The 18,216-nt window shown below is 32.4% G+C and overlaps 1 protein-coding gene across 3 annotated transcripts in view; it reads right to left on the reverse strand.

Annotated features, from left to right (window-relative positions):
* The window catches only part of LOC143249937 (dual specificity mitogen-activated protein kinase kinase 1-like), a 77,842-nt gene that overhangs the window by 31,514 nt on the left and 28,112 nt on the right, over positions 1 to 18,216 (reverse strand). For all 3 annotated transcript variants that reach the window (XM_076500552.1, XM_076500553.1, XM_076500556.1), the window contains 3 exons: positions 16,865 to 17,090; positions 12,296 to 12,442; positions 3,709 to 3,786 (listed from right to left, as the gene is read on the reverse strand). In XM_076500552.1, the coding sequence (XP_076356667.1) occupies positions 3,709 to 3,786; positions 12,296 to 12,442; positions 16,865 to 17,090 (451 nt within the window). The remainder of the gene's footprint in view (positions 1 to 3,708; positions 3,787 to 12,295; positions 12,443 to 16,864; positions 17,091 to 18,216) is intronic.

Here is an 18,216-nt window from a genome sequence, read left to right on the forward strand (position 1 = left end):
TGATATCTACCAATATCTCTACTAGCTCTCCATGCCCTTCTAAGGAACTTTCTATTGACAAACAAATGTTGGAAACAATAGACTTTCATTCAAACAATGTATACCTAATGAGCCTACCAAGCACAACTGTAATGACTGATGGACAAGTATTTTTACTGACAACCTATGTTCTTCTCAAACTTTATTTTGAAAGTTGCTTTCACTTGGCACTTGTAAGAAGAACTTAGCCCATTTCCCAGATATGTTTTCAAGCAAGTTAAAAAAGAATGCCACATGTTTTAAGCTGTGGCTCAATGAATGTTGTGAAGTTGACAAACAAAAGTTATCTATGCTCTTCCTATGGTGTACAATGCCACAGTAACAGAAGTACTAAGAAGATGGGAGATGTGATTGGCAAGCCAGAGCTAATCGTAAGGTTTTGTTGTTTTTTATAGTGTCCTGGTGGATTGTGGAGAATGAATTATGATTGGTTGGATTGGAGGAGAAATTTTCTGAAGAAAATCAGAAACAGTGATAATTGAACCAATCATAACACACTCTCCATAATCCACCAGGACACTATAAAACACTGACAACACCTTACACACACTGACTTGAAGACAAAAAGCAGAAAGCTTTCAAAATGTTGTCCTCTACACTTGTGTTTCCACAAAAGGCAGCTGCTGTCCATTCTACAAAGTTTCATCAGGAATACTCTGCCTAAACAATCTATCAAAGAGATAGTACATTGATTTAAGTATTGTTTCTAAATTCCAATCAAAAACACTAAAAACAGTGTAAAGAGATTCATGGACTGTGTGGAGACAACAAAACCCAACGTTGATTAAAGATGGGTTAGAATTTTTAGTTTTTCAACTCTGATTCTAATTTCTCATGGAATGACCAGTTAACATTTGAACCATCCATTCCTATTTGCAAAAGATATCTAAAAGTTAAGTTCCTTTGTCATCTGTGAGAAATGCCTTAAGAGATATTAACTGTGTGTGGCGGAGAAATGGAAAATCAAGTTTTAGAGTCATCACAGTTTTCAAAGTCAATGTACCAAACAATTGCATTGAGTTGGTCCTTTTGTTTTCACCATTTAAGGATTCATTGTACAAGAGCACAATGTCTGTATTTTCTTCAAGCTTTTAATACAGAACAAGATATATGTGCACATTTTTTCCCTCCATAAGAAAACTTGCATGTGATTTTACTACGTGGAAACATTTTACAAACAGTTATGTTTTCACATCTTTAGTAAATACGTCAGCTATCAATAGTCTTCAGGGCTAATTAAACTTCAGCTTTCCTATCATTTTCTTTTGAAATATTTAATCCAATCTGGCCTGTAATGAATAACTTGTATAAAGAAGCAGAAGTGAGTCATCTAAAAGCTGACAAAAAAACAGTACAATTTTATCAGCTGTATAATATATTAAAATCAATTAATATTAAATTTAAGTTTGCTTACTTGCTAGACTATAGTATCATGTTAATTTGTCTTAACAGTAGGCCTAACTATCGATGTTCTGTCTGGTGTCGGTATAAATCCAGAGGATATGAAACTGCAACTGGTCAGCATGGCAGCTTTTGGATAAGTTCAATTTATTTGATACATATTAGCTTCATGCTTTTATCCCTTCATTAGGCTTATCAACACAGATTCATCCATATTACCAATGTCTAACTTTTAATGGCACACATTGCAACTACCTTCATGGTGATGTATATCCATATCTAGTCATTCTTTTAACTCATCTTTCAGAAGCCTTGCACTGTTAAATATTCATTTTCCTGACACATTTGACACAAGCATAAAAAATAATGATGGAGAAACATAGGAATTGCGAGCATATAATTGCTTGAATGGTAAGGCTCAGATGTCAATAACCTTATTCAACCTTGTACTGCTCAAGTAATTCAAGTTGCTATTCATGCATGCACATGTGCAGTGCGTGCTCGTCACTAAAGGAAAACATGAATGAGTTACTTGGAAGACTGTCACTATTGAATATTACATGATGTAATCACCAAATAAACAAACTATGGAAAACACTGATTTATAATACTGACAAGTAAAAACTTTCATTTCTCAAAAACATTTTACACCCTGGCAATTCTTCAATTTTCCAAGAATTTTTAAAACCCATACAAACACTGCTACAAGTTTTTATCCTGAACAGATTCAGGGTCATAATAGTCTTATCAGCTACTACTTAATATTAGTTTTACTGCCCTTTGAACCTTGTCTAACTAGTAATCCTATCACATATGTTATAAACCCCTTTATGAACACATAGTTCAAGATGTCTTAGTGAATGATGTAACACAAAAACTACTCATAGTTATAACCTGTAAATTAATTTTATTATTTTTCATTATCTTACCTAATGTAATTTTATTCAACCTAATAAGTTTCTAATTTTTACATTTTAGATACTTTGATAACAAATGTACTGAGAAAACAACCAGTTTAGTGCTCATGTTTGGCTTTCTTTTTGCTGTTATCCTGCCACTGAAAATTAAGCATACACTTCTGTAATATAGTACTAGTAAACTACTGCTTATTTCAGTTAAAGAGAAACTATATGAAGAAGCACAACTTGTGCCTCAATATAATTCTGTTAGATACTTGATATTAACTCAACAAAATAATTACTAGTATTGTGATAAACATTGAACAAATTAAGGATTCGTCTTTCTACTGGTTATAAATGATGCAACAGAAAATTTCAAAGCATTATTTCTCATATGTGAGAGAGGTAACAATACCTGAGCAAGTCAAGTGGATCTGAATTTCTAGCTTATACCTCAGTAAATAGAGGTTTTAACACTATACAAGCTATACTTTACTTTAAAATATCTATACTGTAATGAGTAAGTTAAGTCAGTTTGAGCTCATCAGAGATTAAAACAAAGAGAATAGGTAAATCTTAGTAAAAATATTTCACAATACAAGGTGAGTTGGAGACCTTATTAGAACATTTTCTTTTAAAATCAAGAAATTAAAACTTACATAATATGAAATTTAACTGGTCAATTAAGTTTTAATGCAACGTTTGTAAACATTAATATTAGTTTTAAAACTCTGTGAAATGTTGTGAAATATACACTTTGACCTACATATAACAAGATGTCTGTCATTAATTTTGTTCTTGAGTTTCAAAATAGCTTCTTTTTATAGTATCATTAGCTTTAAATAATTTCAAGTTTTCTGTACATTTAAATACAAGTTGCACTGTGTTCCCTTCCTCAAGGAACATTTGTAGTTTTAATTAAGTACTATATAAGTACTTCATACATACTGGTGTCAAATTTTGAATTTTGGTAAGTTTGATTTGTTTTGAATTTCGCGCAAAGCTACTCAAGGGCTATCTGTGCTAGCCGTCCCCAATTTAGCAGTGTAAGACTAGAGGGAAGGCAGCGAGTCATCACCACCCACCGCCAAGTCTTGAGATACTCTTTTACCACTGAATAATGGGATTGACTACACATTATAATGCCCTCATTGCTGAAAGGGCGAGCACATTTGGTGTGACAAGGATTCGAACCCATGACCCTTGAATTATGAGTCAAGTGCCTTAACCACCTGGCCATGCTGGGTCACTTGACTTTTGGTAAGGAACTTATTACATAAGACAGTTTTATGTCATGGGAGAAAATTCTAGGAAAAGGGTTTGAAAAAGGACATAACATATACTAAAATAAAATTTCAATTACACTTACAACAACAGTCACTTTCCCCAGGATCTCTTCTGGTATTCTCCCAGCTTTTTTCAACACCAAGTCCAAAGACCCTCCATCCTAAGAAGATATACACAACTACTTTAATAAGTTTGAAGAAAAACAAATTACATGACACTGCTAATTACAAATATATTGGTTATATGTTCTTTTTATGTCTAACAGTTGTTAGAATACCCACACTAAATTGGCAAAAATGGCTGTACAGTTGTTCCATCCATAACAGTTTAATGTTTGACATTTTACTCTGATACAAAGAATTAAAATGGTGTCAACTGCTTTTATAATATTTTCTTGAGTACCAACCATATACTTGTAATACTAACTATATTAACAATTCAGTACCAACTGTATAGTAACTTATGCCCTACTTATATGCATTCAATAGTAATAACATACAGACTATACTAAACTGTCCTTGATAAAGATATCAGTTAAAACATTAACCATTAGAAAAATTACCAGTATCACCTGTGAATAGTAAAATACATTCACTTAATTATTAATTAATTAAAGTATTATTAAACGAGAACACAGAGTTCTAATACCCTAACTTTTGTTCAATTATAACCATTTACCGAGTTAAAAATCTAAAAACATTTCATAATTTTATATGGTTCAAGAATAAAGAACTGCTTTAAAGTTGGTCAGTTGTTTGACATTTATTGGTGCAAAGCAACTGGGCTATTTGCACCACAAAACCTGTAAAAAAATTAACATAAGAGTTAAATGTAAAAATTAATCAAGATAAAACTAAAGAAACTTCAAGGAGTTGGTAAAATGCTTAAATACAATTACAAAATCCAATCATCCTTAAAAACACAAGTTGGATAGTGTCGCCATCACCAATGATGCTGGTCCAGCATCAGTGGTAAAACAATGGAAAAAAAATGTCTAATATGGTGCCATCATTCAGAGTAGTAATGACAGCACAACACTAAAATATGTGTTATTGTGACTTGATTGTTATAAAGGCCACACATTAGTGTATCAGGCCCAGATAAAAGGAAACGAGTTAAAAAGTTGTTCCCAATGCATAATCTTGCCAAGACACTTTCTCTTTCTGATCTTTATGGAAATAAGAGCATCAAAAAGTTTGATCTGGAAAAGCTTGTTATCACGTTGCTCACTCCAAGACGACTGCCAAATAAAGCTGAACCAAATCTTGAATAGAGGACCTCAATCTATATATGCGATAGAAAAAGCATAAACCACTAAGTAAAGAAAACACAACCACAGGGAAAATGCTGTGGTAACAGTTGAGGTTTTGAAGCATACAGTAAAGACACTTGCAAGCATCAAAGGTGAAGAGGTGGTTCATTAGATGCAGTGTACAAACTTTGAACTAGAGAAGTGTAAAAAGCCCCAGATGGTGGAAGGGGTCCAAAACATACGAGGCTGAAGTCCTGGCCAAGCCACAGACAAGAGACCCATAGTCCAGTTTGGATTGAATGAGGGCACAATAGCTCTTTAACATAAAACACTTATCCAGGGAAAGAGAGGACACAGAGGATGTTCAGTGCCCTTGTACACTTGACTAGCTGCTTGATGTGTGGAATGAAGGCCAGCTTACAATGAAAGATGAAGTCCCAAGAACTCAAGGACCATGGGAAGAACAACATCACTGAGATGGAACTCAGGTTTAGGATGAATATCCCATTGGCAGAAAAAGTGCAGGCAAACAGTCTTAGAGAAAGAAAAAATAATATCGTTTGTTGTGGTCCACTTCAAAAAACAACTGAGGGCAGTTTGAAGCTGCTGCTCAATAAAGTTCATGCTCAATGACTGACATTGTGCAGCAATAACATTAATCTTTATAATGAAAAATGTTACATTCAAGACACAACCCTAAGTGTCTCCAAGGTCTGTGAAAAATAAATGGAAAGCGTTGAGCCCACATGGATTTTGAGTAGCTGGTCCATTAAAAAATTTTGGATGAAACTAGTTAAATAGCCATGCAATCCATACGAGTGGAGGTCTCACAAAATGCTATACCTCTACATAGTATCATAAGTCCTATCTAGGTCAAAGAATATAGAAACAAGTTGTTGTCACTTGAGAAAGGTTTCTCTGATCGATCTAGTTAAAAACAATCAAAGAATAGCAACAGAAGCAGGAGAGAAACAGAGCAGCATCTCATAGTGAATATCATCTGGTATGACTGATGTACTGCCAGACCAACGAAGAACAAGCTTGCATTTCATAAGTGTAAAGGGTTGATTATAATTATAGATATGGTCAGTCTGAAAGGAAAGAGGCAATTGCTGTACTGGAAGCTTGATGGCCAAGAAGGTAGGGAACAACATAGAAGTGCCAGATGTACAAGAAAGGCTTTTGCTTAGGGCCTCAGCAATGCTCTGGGTATGATAAATTTCCTGGCATTCAGGGTAGGGAAGTATACTGCCCACTGACCCTCAGAATCTTGTCCCATATGATTCTGAAACTAGTGGTAGAAGAGATGTTGGTTGTGAACTTAATCCAAGATTCCTTCTAGCTTTTTCTAGCTGAGCATGGGCCTTCTGAAAAGAACTGCAGTGTGGGATAGCCATGAAAGGTAGCCAAGGCTCAATTTTGAGCCTTCCATGTGATTTGGCAGTCACGACTTCACCTTCGATGAGAATAGCATGAAAAACATGTCAATATTTTAGGAATAGACTGAATAGCTTTCAAGACAATACAGCCAGTCACTGCTGCCATGCAGTCATCTATCTATGGCATACAGTTCAAGCTTTCAGCGAGGTACATAGATCAGGTGACATCGACCATGGCCAGTTTTCCTCGAAACAACAGGAAAATTATCATCACCCTGTGGGTCACTGTCAATACCCCAAGAAAGCAAGAAAAGAGTAAAGAGGAACAGATAGAGATCAATAACAGTGAAAGACTGACAAGAAATTAAGTATAAGAACTAGTACTGAAGAGAGAAAGGATATAATCTGAGAGCACATGCTCTATAAAATGACCCCTCCCATCAATATCAACACCCCAAAGGGGATTATGTCCATTAAAGCCCCCGAGGATGAACAAGGGAGATGGCAACTATTCAATGAGGGCATCAAAGTGATTGATCATAGGTCTTTCCAGGACACAAGTAGAAAGAACAATCAGTGATGGCATAACTCAAGGAAACACGGATGGCAATACCCTCTAAAGATGTATCAAGTAGCAAAGACAGGGTGGACACATGCTGTTCAAGCAGCAGTGCCACCCATCCATGCAGTCATCCATTACATAACCTTTCATTTTAGTACAAAGAAAACTGTTGAAAGGTGACTGTATCAAAAGGTTTCAAACATGTTTCCTGTAAGGAAGGACAGATAGGATGATAAGAATCAATCAAAGCCTTAATACTATTCACATTAGAAAAGAAACCTAGGCAGTTTCACTATATCCAAGTGGTCACTTTTACTTAGGTAGAAAAATTGGGTCAAGTGGGCAGGTCTCTGTTGGTGGACATAGATTTCAGCAACTGAGGGCATGAACAAATAATTGTTCTACACCTAGGAGTCAAAGAAGAAGACACCGTGCAGAAGCCAGAAACAATGGAAGTGAATCCAGGAAGCCACTGGAGGGTATGGTGGAAACAGAGATAGGTGTTCATTTGTCAACTCTTTTCACCATAGAGGGGAAAAGACTCTCCACATGGTTGTAGAACAACTCTGTTGAAAGCACAGAAAGATCTGTCTGCACTCACGCTATAGCTGTGGAACACAGTGCACAAGCATATGTCTGAGATGGAGTGGGGGACAATAACGTCTGAGTCTCAGAGTGGGAAATATTGTTCACAGCTTTAAAATGTTGAACCTCTTTCTCCTCCATCCACTTAAGGCAAGGAAAAAATAAGAGAGGTGAGAACCACTAAAGTTAACACAGCAAGATTCCAGACATTGTAATATTTGTCAGCACAACAAGCACAAATCAAAGAACCACCACAAGAATAAATGAACCACTGAGACAGGAAACATAAGAGTGGGTTGGTAATATCTGGTTGTACTTTGCAGTTCAAGCAACCTACCTTCATATTAGCAAATGAACATAGTGATGTCCATGAAGACAAGAACACTTGTTGTGATTATTCTGTCCTTACAAGAGGAGATATGGTGCACAGCAGAAATTACTTGGCTGGAGAAACAAGCGAGGGTCTCCTACTAAGGAATGTTCTTCAAATACCTCTCAATAATAAAACCTCTTGAGGAATTCAAAATAGCATGGAAAGTAACCTTGATGGGTATATCCTCCAATGACCTTTAAATTCAGTAGGAGTTTGGTGTGTTGGTGTAGATGTTTCCATCAAAATGTCTCCAGAGTGCAACTTCTTGACTGACTGGGAGGAGGGGGAGCAGCCAGCCCCTCCATTCTCTTTTGAATGAAATATGAAGACAACTGCTCTAAAGATTTCTCAGGTAATGAATGAAGGACGAGAAATCGACATGGAATCGGACTGTGATGGTGACTGTGTAAAATCGTCCATGTGTGGTCATTTTCTAATAATTCATTTTCTTTCTCAGTTGGTTTTTTTTCATGGATTGGGGTATCCATATTAAAAAGAGGAAATTTCAGTGCCAACTGACCTCACCCACCATGAAGTCCTATGAGGGAATGCACTACAATGCCAAACAAGGACACTGCAGCAATGCCATGGTTTTATGAGCACTATACCCAAACACCAGCATCACACAATGTCCTAAACACCCACTGAAAATGGCCAACTCTGATACTCAAGTGATCCTTGTCTAAGAGGACCAGCTGATTAACCATAGTGGGGGGCCACCCATCTACAGGAATTCAAGATGAAAGTGGTGTACTGGGGTTGGACCCTTAACCACCATGTTGCCATGCTTTGCAAACACATGGGTGGATGTTTAGATTCCAGAGGAGGTAAACTGAGAGTACAGAACCTTCTTTGAGAGGTCCCCTCATTATGTACTTGAATCTACCTCAGAGGATTGTTTTAAAGAAAGTTATAAATATCAACCATGATAATAAAGGGAAACTTTTACTTCCTAAACATCCATGTTAATATTTAACCTTGCTAATAAATGAAAATAAAAGTAAATGTAATTACAGTAAATGAACTAAAGTACACTGAATAAGAAGAGGTGTTTCTTGTAAACAATAAAGACACAAAAGGGGCTACATGTACTGTTCCTTTAACAGACACTGAACCTCAATTCTTAGCACAGTAACAATATAGACTCTTTTTATACACTAAACAATATTCTATTTAAGCATTAACTGATACATTATGTAAACAATTAATATGTGAATTTCACCTGTAAAACGTTTATTATGGATTTAACACAAAAAGAAATGACAATGTTTTTTTTAAAATGAAAGTTCAAATGAAACAATGTTACAAATAAACTAGTTCTTGTTCTTCAAATGAATCACAAACTCCATACAGCAAACACTTGTGATGGTCATGTTGTTAAATTGGTGGGTACTGTCAGTAGGACTGTGATGTCACCATATTCTCTGAAGAGTTCCAGCCAAACACTACTCCTGCTTTACCCACATAGCCTCAGCATCATCACACGGATGTGTTTACCTTTATCAAATGTTACACACATATCTATAATGAACTGGAAAATACCTTAGTAAAGAAGCCAAAATATTGTTTCCTTTTCTTTGAACAAGCAGTTGCAGTCCAATACAGTTCTGAAACCTACTATGTTTATGCTGTTCATTTCACATTTAATTAAAATAAAGTACAGGACAACATTTTGATCTTCTTAGGTCATCTTCAGGTTAACATTGTTCTGTACTTTATTTTAATTAAAGTTTTAATACCCACACCAGCCATTCTGACATTTTTACTTCAAGTTGACTTCTTGTCATCATAAACTAAAACACTGCTTTTTCAATTCCATTCATGAAAAAGCAGACAAATAGAAACTCATCAAGCCACAAGTAAGAAAGAACTTTAAAACTGATTTTAAGTGGTGAAATATTTCTAATAAAATATATTGTTTAGTGTGAGTGCAAAGCCACACAATGAGCTACATCAATTATGTGTATGACTGGTAAATGAGCCCCATATTCTAGCATCATAAAAAAAATCAAGGTCATCTATGACTCGCTAGAACAGAAATGGGCAACTCCATGTGGCCAGTGGACAGCACAGTTGTGGTCAGCTCAAGTTTAGGAATCAACTTTTTTCATCATTTATTTTTTATCACAAATTTGGTAACCAGCAACTGCACTGCATCATGTCATCACTAGTGTCACGCCCTTCATCACTGCCACAGACTCCGCTCATTTTGTAATGTCAGTCTGGTTTAGATGTTTGTAATTGAGTGTGCATTGTTTTGCATGTGCTTGCAAACATATTTTTATTGTGCAACTTTCAAGTGTTTAAATATATTTTATTTTTAATCCCATAATATAGATAAGTAGATAATTGGAAAACAAAAGAATCCAGATGATGGTGAACACTCAGAAAATAAGGATAATTTAATTGGTTCTGTCATTACTGACGAATTGAGAATGGCGCGTGACTGGAAAAACATTGAACAAGAATTTAATGAAAGTTGGAAGTTGAAATTTACAGTGATTGAAGCAAATAATAAACCAGTGTGTGTTTAACAAAGTTTTTAATATAGTATACAACCTTGAGCAACACTTTAACAATTTTCATAACAAATTTGATGTAAAATTTCCAGTTGATAGTAAAAATCGTATGAATGAAATTAGCTGTCTGAAAGCACAACTTCATGAACAAAAGAAAAGCCTAAAAAGACTTTTATCATTGATAGAATTAGTTACGTAAGCTAGCTTATATGGTAGCTCAGGTTCTAGCTCAAAAAAAGAAATCATTTTCTAATACTGAACTGGTAAAAGAAATATTGATTGTAGTCACTGAAACACTGTTGGAGAATTATGATTCAAAAATAAAATATGATATTCTTCAAAAGGTAAGTAATTTGCAATTAAGTCGAAGAACAATCATCTGCAGAATGCTAGAGTTATAAAAAAACAGAAAATCAGTTGCTTGAACAACAAAAAGACTGTTTGTATTTTTCTTTAGCACTAGATGAGTCAACAGATGTTAGTGACACTACACAGTTTATACTTTGGGTTCAATATCTAACTTCAGATCTTCAAGTGATGGAAGAAAAGCTTGGCCTTTGTGGAGTACAAGATCAAACATGTGGGAAAAAACATCTCTGAAAAATTTCTTGAAATGTCAAAAAATTCAATCTGGATTTTAGAAAACTGGTTTCTGTCACAGCAGACGGTGCTCCCGCCACGACTGGAGCAAAATTAGGATTTGTTTCTCTTTTGAAGCAGCATTTAATTGAAAATAATGTGAAGTCCACACTGCCATCTTTCCATTGCATTTTGCATCAGGAAAATTTATGTGCTCAGATGTCTAAAAGTGATGAATTGAGAAATTTGATGAACATTATTGTAAAAATTGTGAATTATATCCATAGACAGTTTGTTAAGTTTTTGAAGAAAAGCAGTGACTTTTGATTATCTTACTGATTTTCGAAATGTAAGATTGTTAAATAAAGGAAAAGTCTTGGAATGATTTACTTCCTTATTCCCTCAAACAAAAAATTATCTTGTTGAAAAAGGTAAGATTGAAAATTTCCCTGAAATTGAAACTTTGTCATGGCAGTGTGGTTTGTACTTTCAGTGCGATATGATGGTAAACTTGAATGATTTGAATACGAATCTTCAGGGAAGAGGTAAAATAATAAGCAAACAATCACAGTCTATCCATGAATTTTATTAAAGCTAAACCTCCTTGTGGAACAATTACAAGAAAATGATTTGACACATTTTGCAAATTTGAATAGTTTTCCAGAAAATAATAAGGACTATGATTTCTCTGATTCTAAAGATGATCTCAATGTAAACCAGATCAAAAAATCTATCTCAAAAATTTGAATCACATTTCTCTGAATTTAAAATTGATATTTCAATTTTTGCATGATCCATTTCAATATGACTTAGGAAATTTCAGTTGGGAAATTACATCTTTTCTGTCTTTGGATAAGAGTGGATTTGAAGAAGAAATGGTTACCCTGCAAAGTGTAGAACACATAAAGGTAAACAAAAATGTTCTATCAGAGATGCGGTTCATGATTCTGATATACAAGTCTTCCAAATTTACAGATAGCAATTTCAAAACTATTTTTCATGTTTGGATCCACATGGTTGTGTGAGTCAACATTTTCTATGCTAGATTTTCTCAAGTCTAGATACAGATCTCGGCTTACTGACATAAATTTAGAGGCAGAGCTAAGATACTCATTGAGCATAGATATTAAGCCAAATTTCATGAAACTTGTTAATGAAAACCCCCATCAAGTTTCACAATGAAGGTTAGATGAAATACAATTATTTTGATTAAACTAACATTTTTTTTTCTTAAATAATGTGGACAACGTTGTTTTTATTAGTCACAGTTGTGGCCACTATGAAACACAAGTTGCCCACCCCTGCACTAAAAGATTAACTTCAACATAGTAATCAATCATTATCCATAAAATTTTACATAGGCCATACAAGTATTTATTTGATCTGCTACATACTCCATGCAAATATTTATTTTACTTACCATATATTCCATACAAATATTTATTTCTCCATCACTATAGAAAGCCTCATAGAATCCAACAATATGTGGAGAATTACACTCATGAAGCACCTTTAATTCTCGAAGTATCTGTGTCCGAATAGCAGGCTTGACTTCCAAGTGAATAAGCTATTAACAAAACATAAATACAAAACTTTACCATATCTTTTGGAATTAGATGTACCTTATGATCTCAACAACAAAATACACAGGAGATAAATACAAATATCTACAAGTAATTTAATCTTCTATTGCACTTTTTGCAAGACATTAAGTTGCAAACTGAATGAAAAACAGCCATACTTTAAAAATGGACATTTCTTTTATAGATTGTTTGATTATTTTGAAACAATTGTTGAGGTGAACTTTGTAGACATGTATAATGGAAGGTGTATATTTTATACATATATGCAGTGAAAGAGGTCTCACACAATTAACTATATGAATGTTTTACATGATTTTAGACCATGTATTATTAAAAAAATATAAACATATAACCTAAATTAAAAAAAAAGATAAACATGACAGATAAATTCACACCTAAACATTCACTCATAAAATAAAGCTTAGAGAGATAACAAAGTGAAAGTATCAATTCTGAATACATGTAGATTATTATTTAGTGTTAATATATTTTATAACTCAGTTCTTGGAAAGAACTATTTCAATCTATGAAAACTTAAAAAACACAATAAGTGCCAGGAATAGCTTCAAGGTTAGAACTAGTTCACTTTTACTATCACACAGGATGCTTCCCACAATGTATGACTCACACAAAATGTATTCACCTGTGAGTCTTTTATCTCACAGACTAATAAGCAGTGCTATCTTTCACAGAGGGAAAGAACACTGCAAGTAAACTAAAAATATCAACAGGTAATTTAGAAACATCTTAAAACTACTGTGAAACTGCATTATGTGATCCAATAAACCCACAGTAGCATATTATGGAAACACTACTGCTTTCTATAGCACAATGTCAAAAAAATATAACTGTTCTCTGTACTAAACCCATAACAAGATGTCAAGGACACATAACTAATCTGTAGCAAACCCACAGAAAAATGTCAAAGAAACATAACTTACTCTCTATGGAAAACCAGAACAAGATGTCAAGGAAGCATATATACAGTATATTAAACCTAGAGCAAAGCATCAAAAAACATATATACTCCTCATAGCAAACCCATAGCAAGATATAACAGCAAACATAACTGCTCTCTTTAGTAAACACATAACAAGATGTCAAGTTAAACATACCTACTGTATACAGAAAATACCTCACAGGATGTCAAGTTAAACATAACTACTGTATACAGAAAATACATAAGATGTCAAGTTAAACATAACTACTGTATACAGAAAACACATAACAAGATGTCAAGTTAAAATACCTACTGTATACAGAAAATACACAACAAGATGTTATAACTACTGTATACAGAAAACACATAATAAGATGTCAAGTTAAACATAACTACTGTATACAGAAAACACATAACAAGATGTCAAGTTAAACATAACTACTGTATACAGAAAACACATAACAAGATGTCAAGTTAAACATAACTACTGTATACAGAAAACACATAACAAGATGTCAAGTTAAACATAACTACTGTATACAGAAAACACATAACAAGATGTCAAGTTAAACATAACTACTGTATACAGAAAACACATAACAAGATGTCAAGTTAAAATACCTACTGTATACAGAAAATACATAACAAGATGTCAAGTTAAACATAACTACTGTATACAGAAAACACATAACAATATGTCAAGTTAAACATAACTACTGTATACAGAAAATACATAACAAGATATCAAGTTAAACATAACTACTGTATACTGAAAATACACAACAAGATGTCAAGTTAAACATAACTACTGTATACAGAAAATACATAGCAAAATGTCAAGTTAAACATACCTACTGTATACAGAAAATACATAACAAAATGTCAAGTTAAACATAACTACTGTATACAGAAAATACAAAACAATATGTCAAGTTAAACATAACTACTGTATACAGAAAATACATAGCAAGATATAACAGTAAACATAACTGCTCTCTTTAGTAAACACATAACAAGATGTCAAGTTAAACATACCTACTGTATACAGAAAATACAAAACAAGATGTCAAGTTAAACATAACTAGTGTATACAGAAAATACATAGCAAAATGTCAAGTTAAACATAACTATTGTATACAGAAAATACATAACAAGATGTCAAGTTAAACATAACTACTGTATACAGTAAACACATAACAAGATGTCAAGTCAAACATAACTACTGTATACAGTAAACACATAACAAGATGTCAAGTCAAACATAACTACTGTATACAGTAAACACATAACAAGATGCCATGTTAAACATAACTACTGTATACAGTAAACACATAACAAGATGCCATGTTAAACATAACTACTGTATACAGTAAACACATAACAAGTTGTCATGTTAAACATAACTGTACGTACTGTGTACATCAACAATGGTCTTATACAACTTTTTTTTTTAATGATGGATACTCTTAATAAATAGTTTAATATATCATCAGTAACACATACTGTTATTATAAAGACAGAATACTCAAACAAAAGATAAAGTATGAATTACTTGCTTCTTATGAGTTTCCTGAAGTTATTTTTCATTTTAGCAATAGTAATAATAGTAGAGATATACTTGAGACACCAATAAAAGTGGTATGTGTACATAATAAAACTGTCATGTCTAACATTTTAATTTAAAAGATCCTTATCAGGTTATTGTTAATTTATCATACACTCCATGTTGCTTATTTCTATACTTTATTCCTTATATACGCTGTATTGTATTATTTTTATTCCTTATATACGCTGTATTGTATTATTTCTATTCCTTATATAAGCTATATTGTATTATTTTTATTCCTTATATAAGCTATATTGTATTATTTTTATTCCTTATATAAGATGTATTGTATAATTTTTATTCCTTATATATGCTGTATTGTATTATTTTTATTCCTTATATGAGCTATATTGTATTATTTTTATTCCTTATATGAGCTATATTGTATTATTTTTATTCCTTATATAAGATGTATTGTATAATTTTTATTCCTTATATAAGCTGTATTGTATTATTTCTATTCCTTATATAAGCTATATTGTATTATTTTTATTCCTTATATAAGCTATATTGTATTATTTTTATTCCTTATATAAAATGTATTGTATAATTTTTATTCCTTATATAAGCTATATTGTATTATTTTTATTCCTTATATAAGATGTATTGTATAAGTTTTATTCCTTATATAAGCTATATTGTATTATTTTTATTCCTTATATAAGCTGTATTGTAGTATTTTTATTTCTTATATGAGCTATATTGTATTATTTTTATTCCTTATATGTGTTATATTGTATTATTTTTATTCCTTATATAAGATGTATTGTATTATTTTTATTCCTTATATAAGCTGTATTGTATTATTTTTATTCCTTATATTAGATGTATTGTATTATTTTTATTCCTTATATAAGATGTATTGTATTATTTTTATTCCTTATATAAGCTATATTGTATAATTTTTATTCCTTATATAAGCTATATTGTATTATTTTTATTCCTTATATAAGCTGTATTGTAGTATTTTTATTTCTTATATGAGCTATATTGTATTATTTTTATTCCTTATATGTGCTATATTGTATTATTTTTATTCCTTATATAAGATGTATTGTATTATTTTTATTCCTTATATAAGCTGTATTGTATTATTTTTATTCCTTATATGAGCTATATTGTATTATTTTTATTCCTTATATAAGATGTATTGTATTATTTTTATTCCTTATATAAGCTATATTGTATTATTTTTATTCCTTATATTAGCTACATTGTATTATTTTATAACTGTACATTACAGAAAACTTATTAAAGTATTATAAATGACTTTAGTATCTAAAGAAACATTATATAGATTTCAGCATATTCCTGCAAAATAAAATTTTATTTAGTTTTTAATTAATCAGGTATATTAAAAGTACCAAAGTTGAAAAATATATAATGTAAATCTAATCACAAACCCATGTATAAAATTACTAAAGAACACTTAAAGAACAAACAACCTTCTTATTTAATACCAATTCATGTACTAGCTAAAAACTGGTTTTTATAACTAATTGCAATATACATAGCAAGTTCATTAAATAATTTATTTTTTCAATCATGTAAACCAACAACAATAATAATTTTGTCATGCTTCTGACTATTCACTTTTTTTCATGTTAATGAAGCATGTTGTTTAAAAAAGCCAAACATGTCTTCAGTACAAAGCTAAGTACTGATTCAACTGAATGTTTTTTAACCCTTAATGTTAATTTCTTTAAAACGTTCTGTTCTTTAGAATAAATAGGTTTACTTATGAACATGCTAAAAGACAATATTAGTTCTGATAAGGATACTTTCCCAATTGTATGTTTAACCAGGACATCTGTCATGTGAACAAGTTCTGACACACAAAATACAGAAGAGGACAGATACCTTTCTGGCCATGATTACTCCACTTGGTTTATGAAGAACTTTAGTCACAACTCCACCATTACCAGCACCTAGTTCACCTAAATTCTGGAAGTCGTCATTATTTAACTCTTTAACCTTCTGCTTTTGAGTCAAGAAGTCTACCAAACGTTTTCTTTGTAAGTCATTTAAATCTAAACTCTCTATTGTCTTCTGCATGGCTTCTATACTGATGTTCACCGTGGTTTTACTTTTAAAAGACAAAAAAGTGTTATTTGTAATTAGTTACAAGACAATTTGAAAGAATAATGTACATACAGATAAAACATTAAAAGTAAATATTAATAATTTATTAGAACTAGATGATTTAGTTATCTATAAGCAGTGATTACAGTGCCTCAAACTAATCAACCTGCATAATGGTTACACTGAAATAATCAACTAACTGTAATCAGCATTTTGTTATATTTTTATTATCCCAAAAATAATTTTATTGAAATTACGACTACATAAACTGTAACAAGAAATAAATTAATCAAAGTGTTCCCAATTATTCCAGTTAACCAAAATGTTGCCCTCAAACTTCATTTCTTGTTTTTGTTATAGCAACATTACAGAGGGCATCAGTTGCTTGCACTAATATTTTGCTGCTGACTAGAAGAATGGTAAACACAACATGGTTGAATGAACACTGTGATAATCAACTATAATCTTTCAATGAGATCACTGAATTTATTAGAAAATACCACTGACTGCCCAGATCTATAATGTATACATCACCTGCCAATTAGTAAAGAGACACCCTTGAGAATAAAAACTATCGTCTTGATGTCACTTGCAAGTAACCCCAATATACATTAGTATAGACATAACCTGTAAAGGCCTTATAATACAAACAGTCATGCCAGGAAGTAAAGAATTCTGGCAATTAACCATTTTCAAGACAATGAGAGAATACTCAAAATCAGTGGGGAATTACCAGGTCACTTACAATACCACTGTTCAGAGTGAACAAAGTAATAATACAATACCAGACACACTGGAAAACAAGTTTCTGCATGGTACAAGTGCACAAAACAAGAAAAACATCCTTTTAATGTTAGAGAGAGAGTGTGTGTAGCATGCAAATTGTCATGGAACAACCATTCAACAACATGGATGCAATGCAAACTCCTGATGCATGTGGCTTCCTTATTTGATTTTACCAAACTATCACTTCCAGTTTAGACAAAAAAGGAAGCCCTGGTTTTCAATGAAGATGGAAGGGTGAGCAGTGTAAGAGGAAATAATTATCTTTCATAAATATATTTTCAGTACAGGAAAATTATAACTTTCAGTATGGTACATTACCTCCTCTCACATGTTTAGCTGGAATC

The sequence above is a fragment of the Tachypleus tridentatus genome, chromosome 4 (genome assembly GCF_004210375.1).
Source record: "Tachypleus tridentatus isolate NWPU-2018 chromosome 4, ASM421037v1, whole genome shotgun sequence".
NCBI lineage: Eukaryota > Metazoa > Arthropoda > Merostomata > Xiphosura > Limulidae > Tachypleus > Tachypleus tridentatus.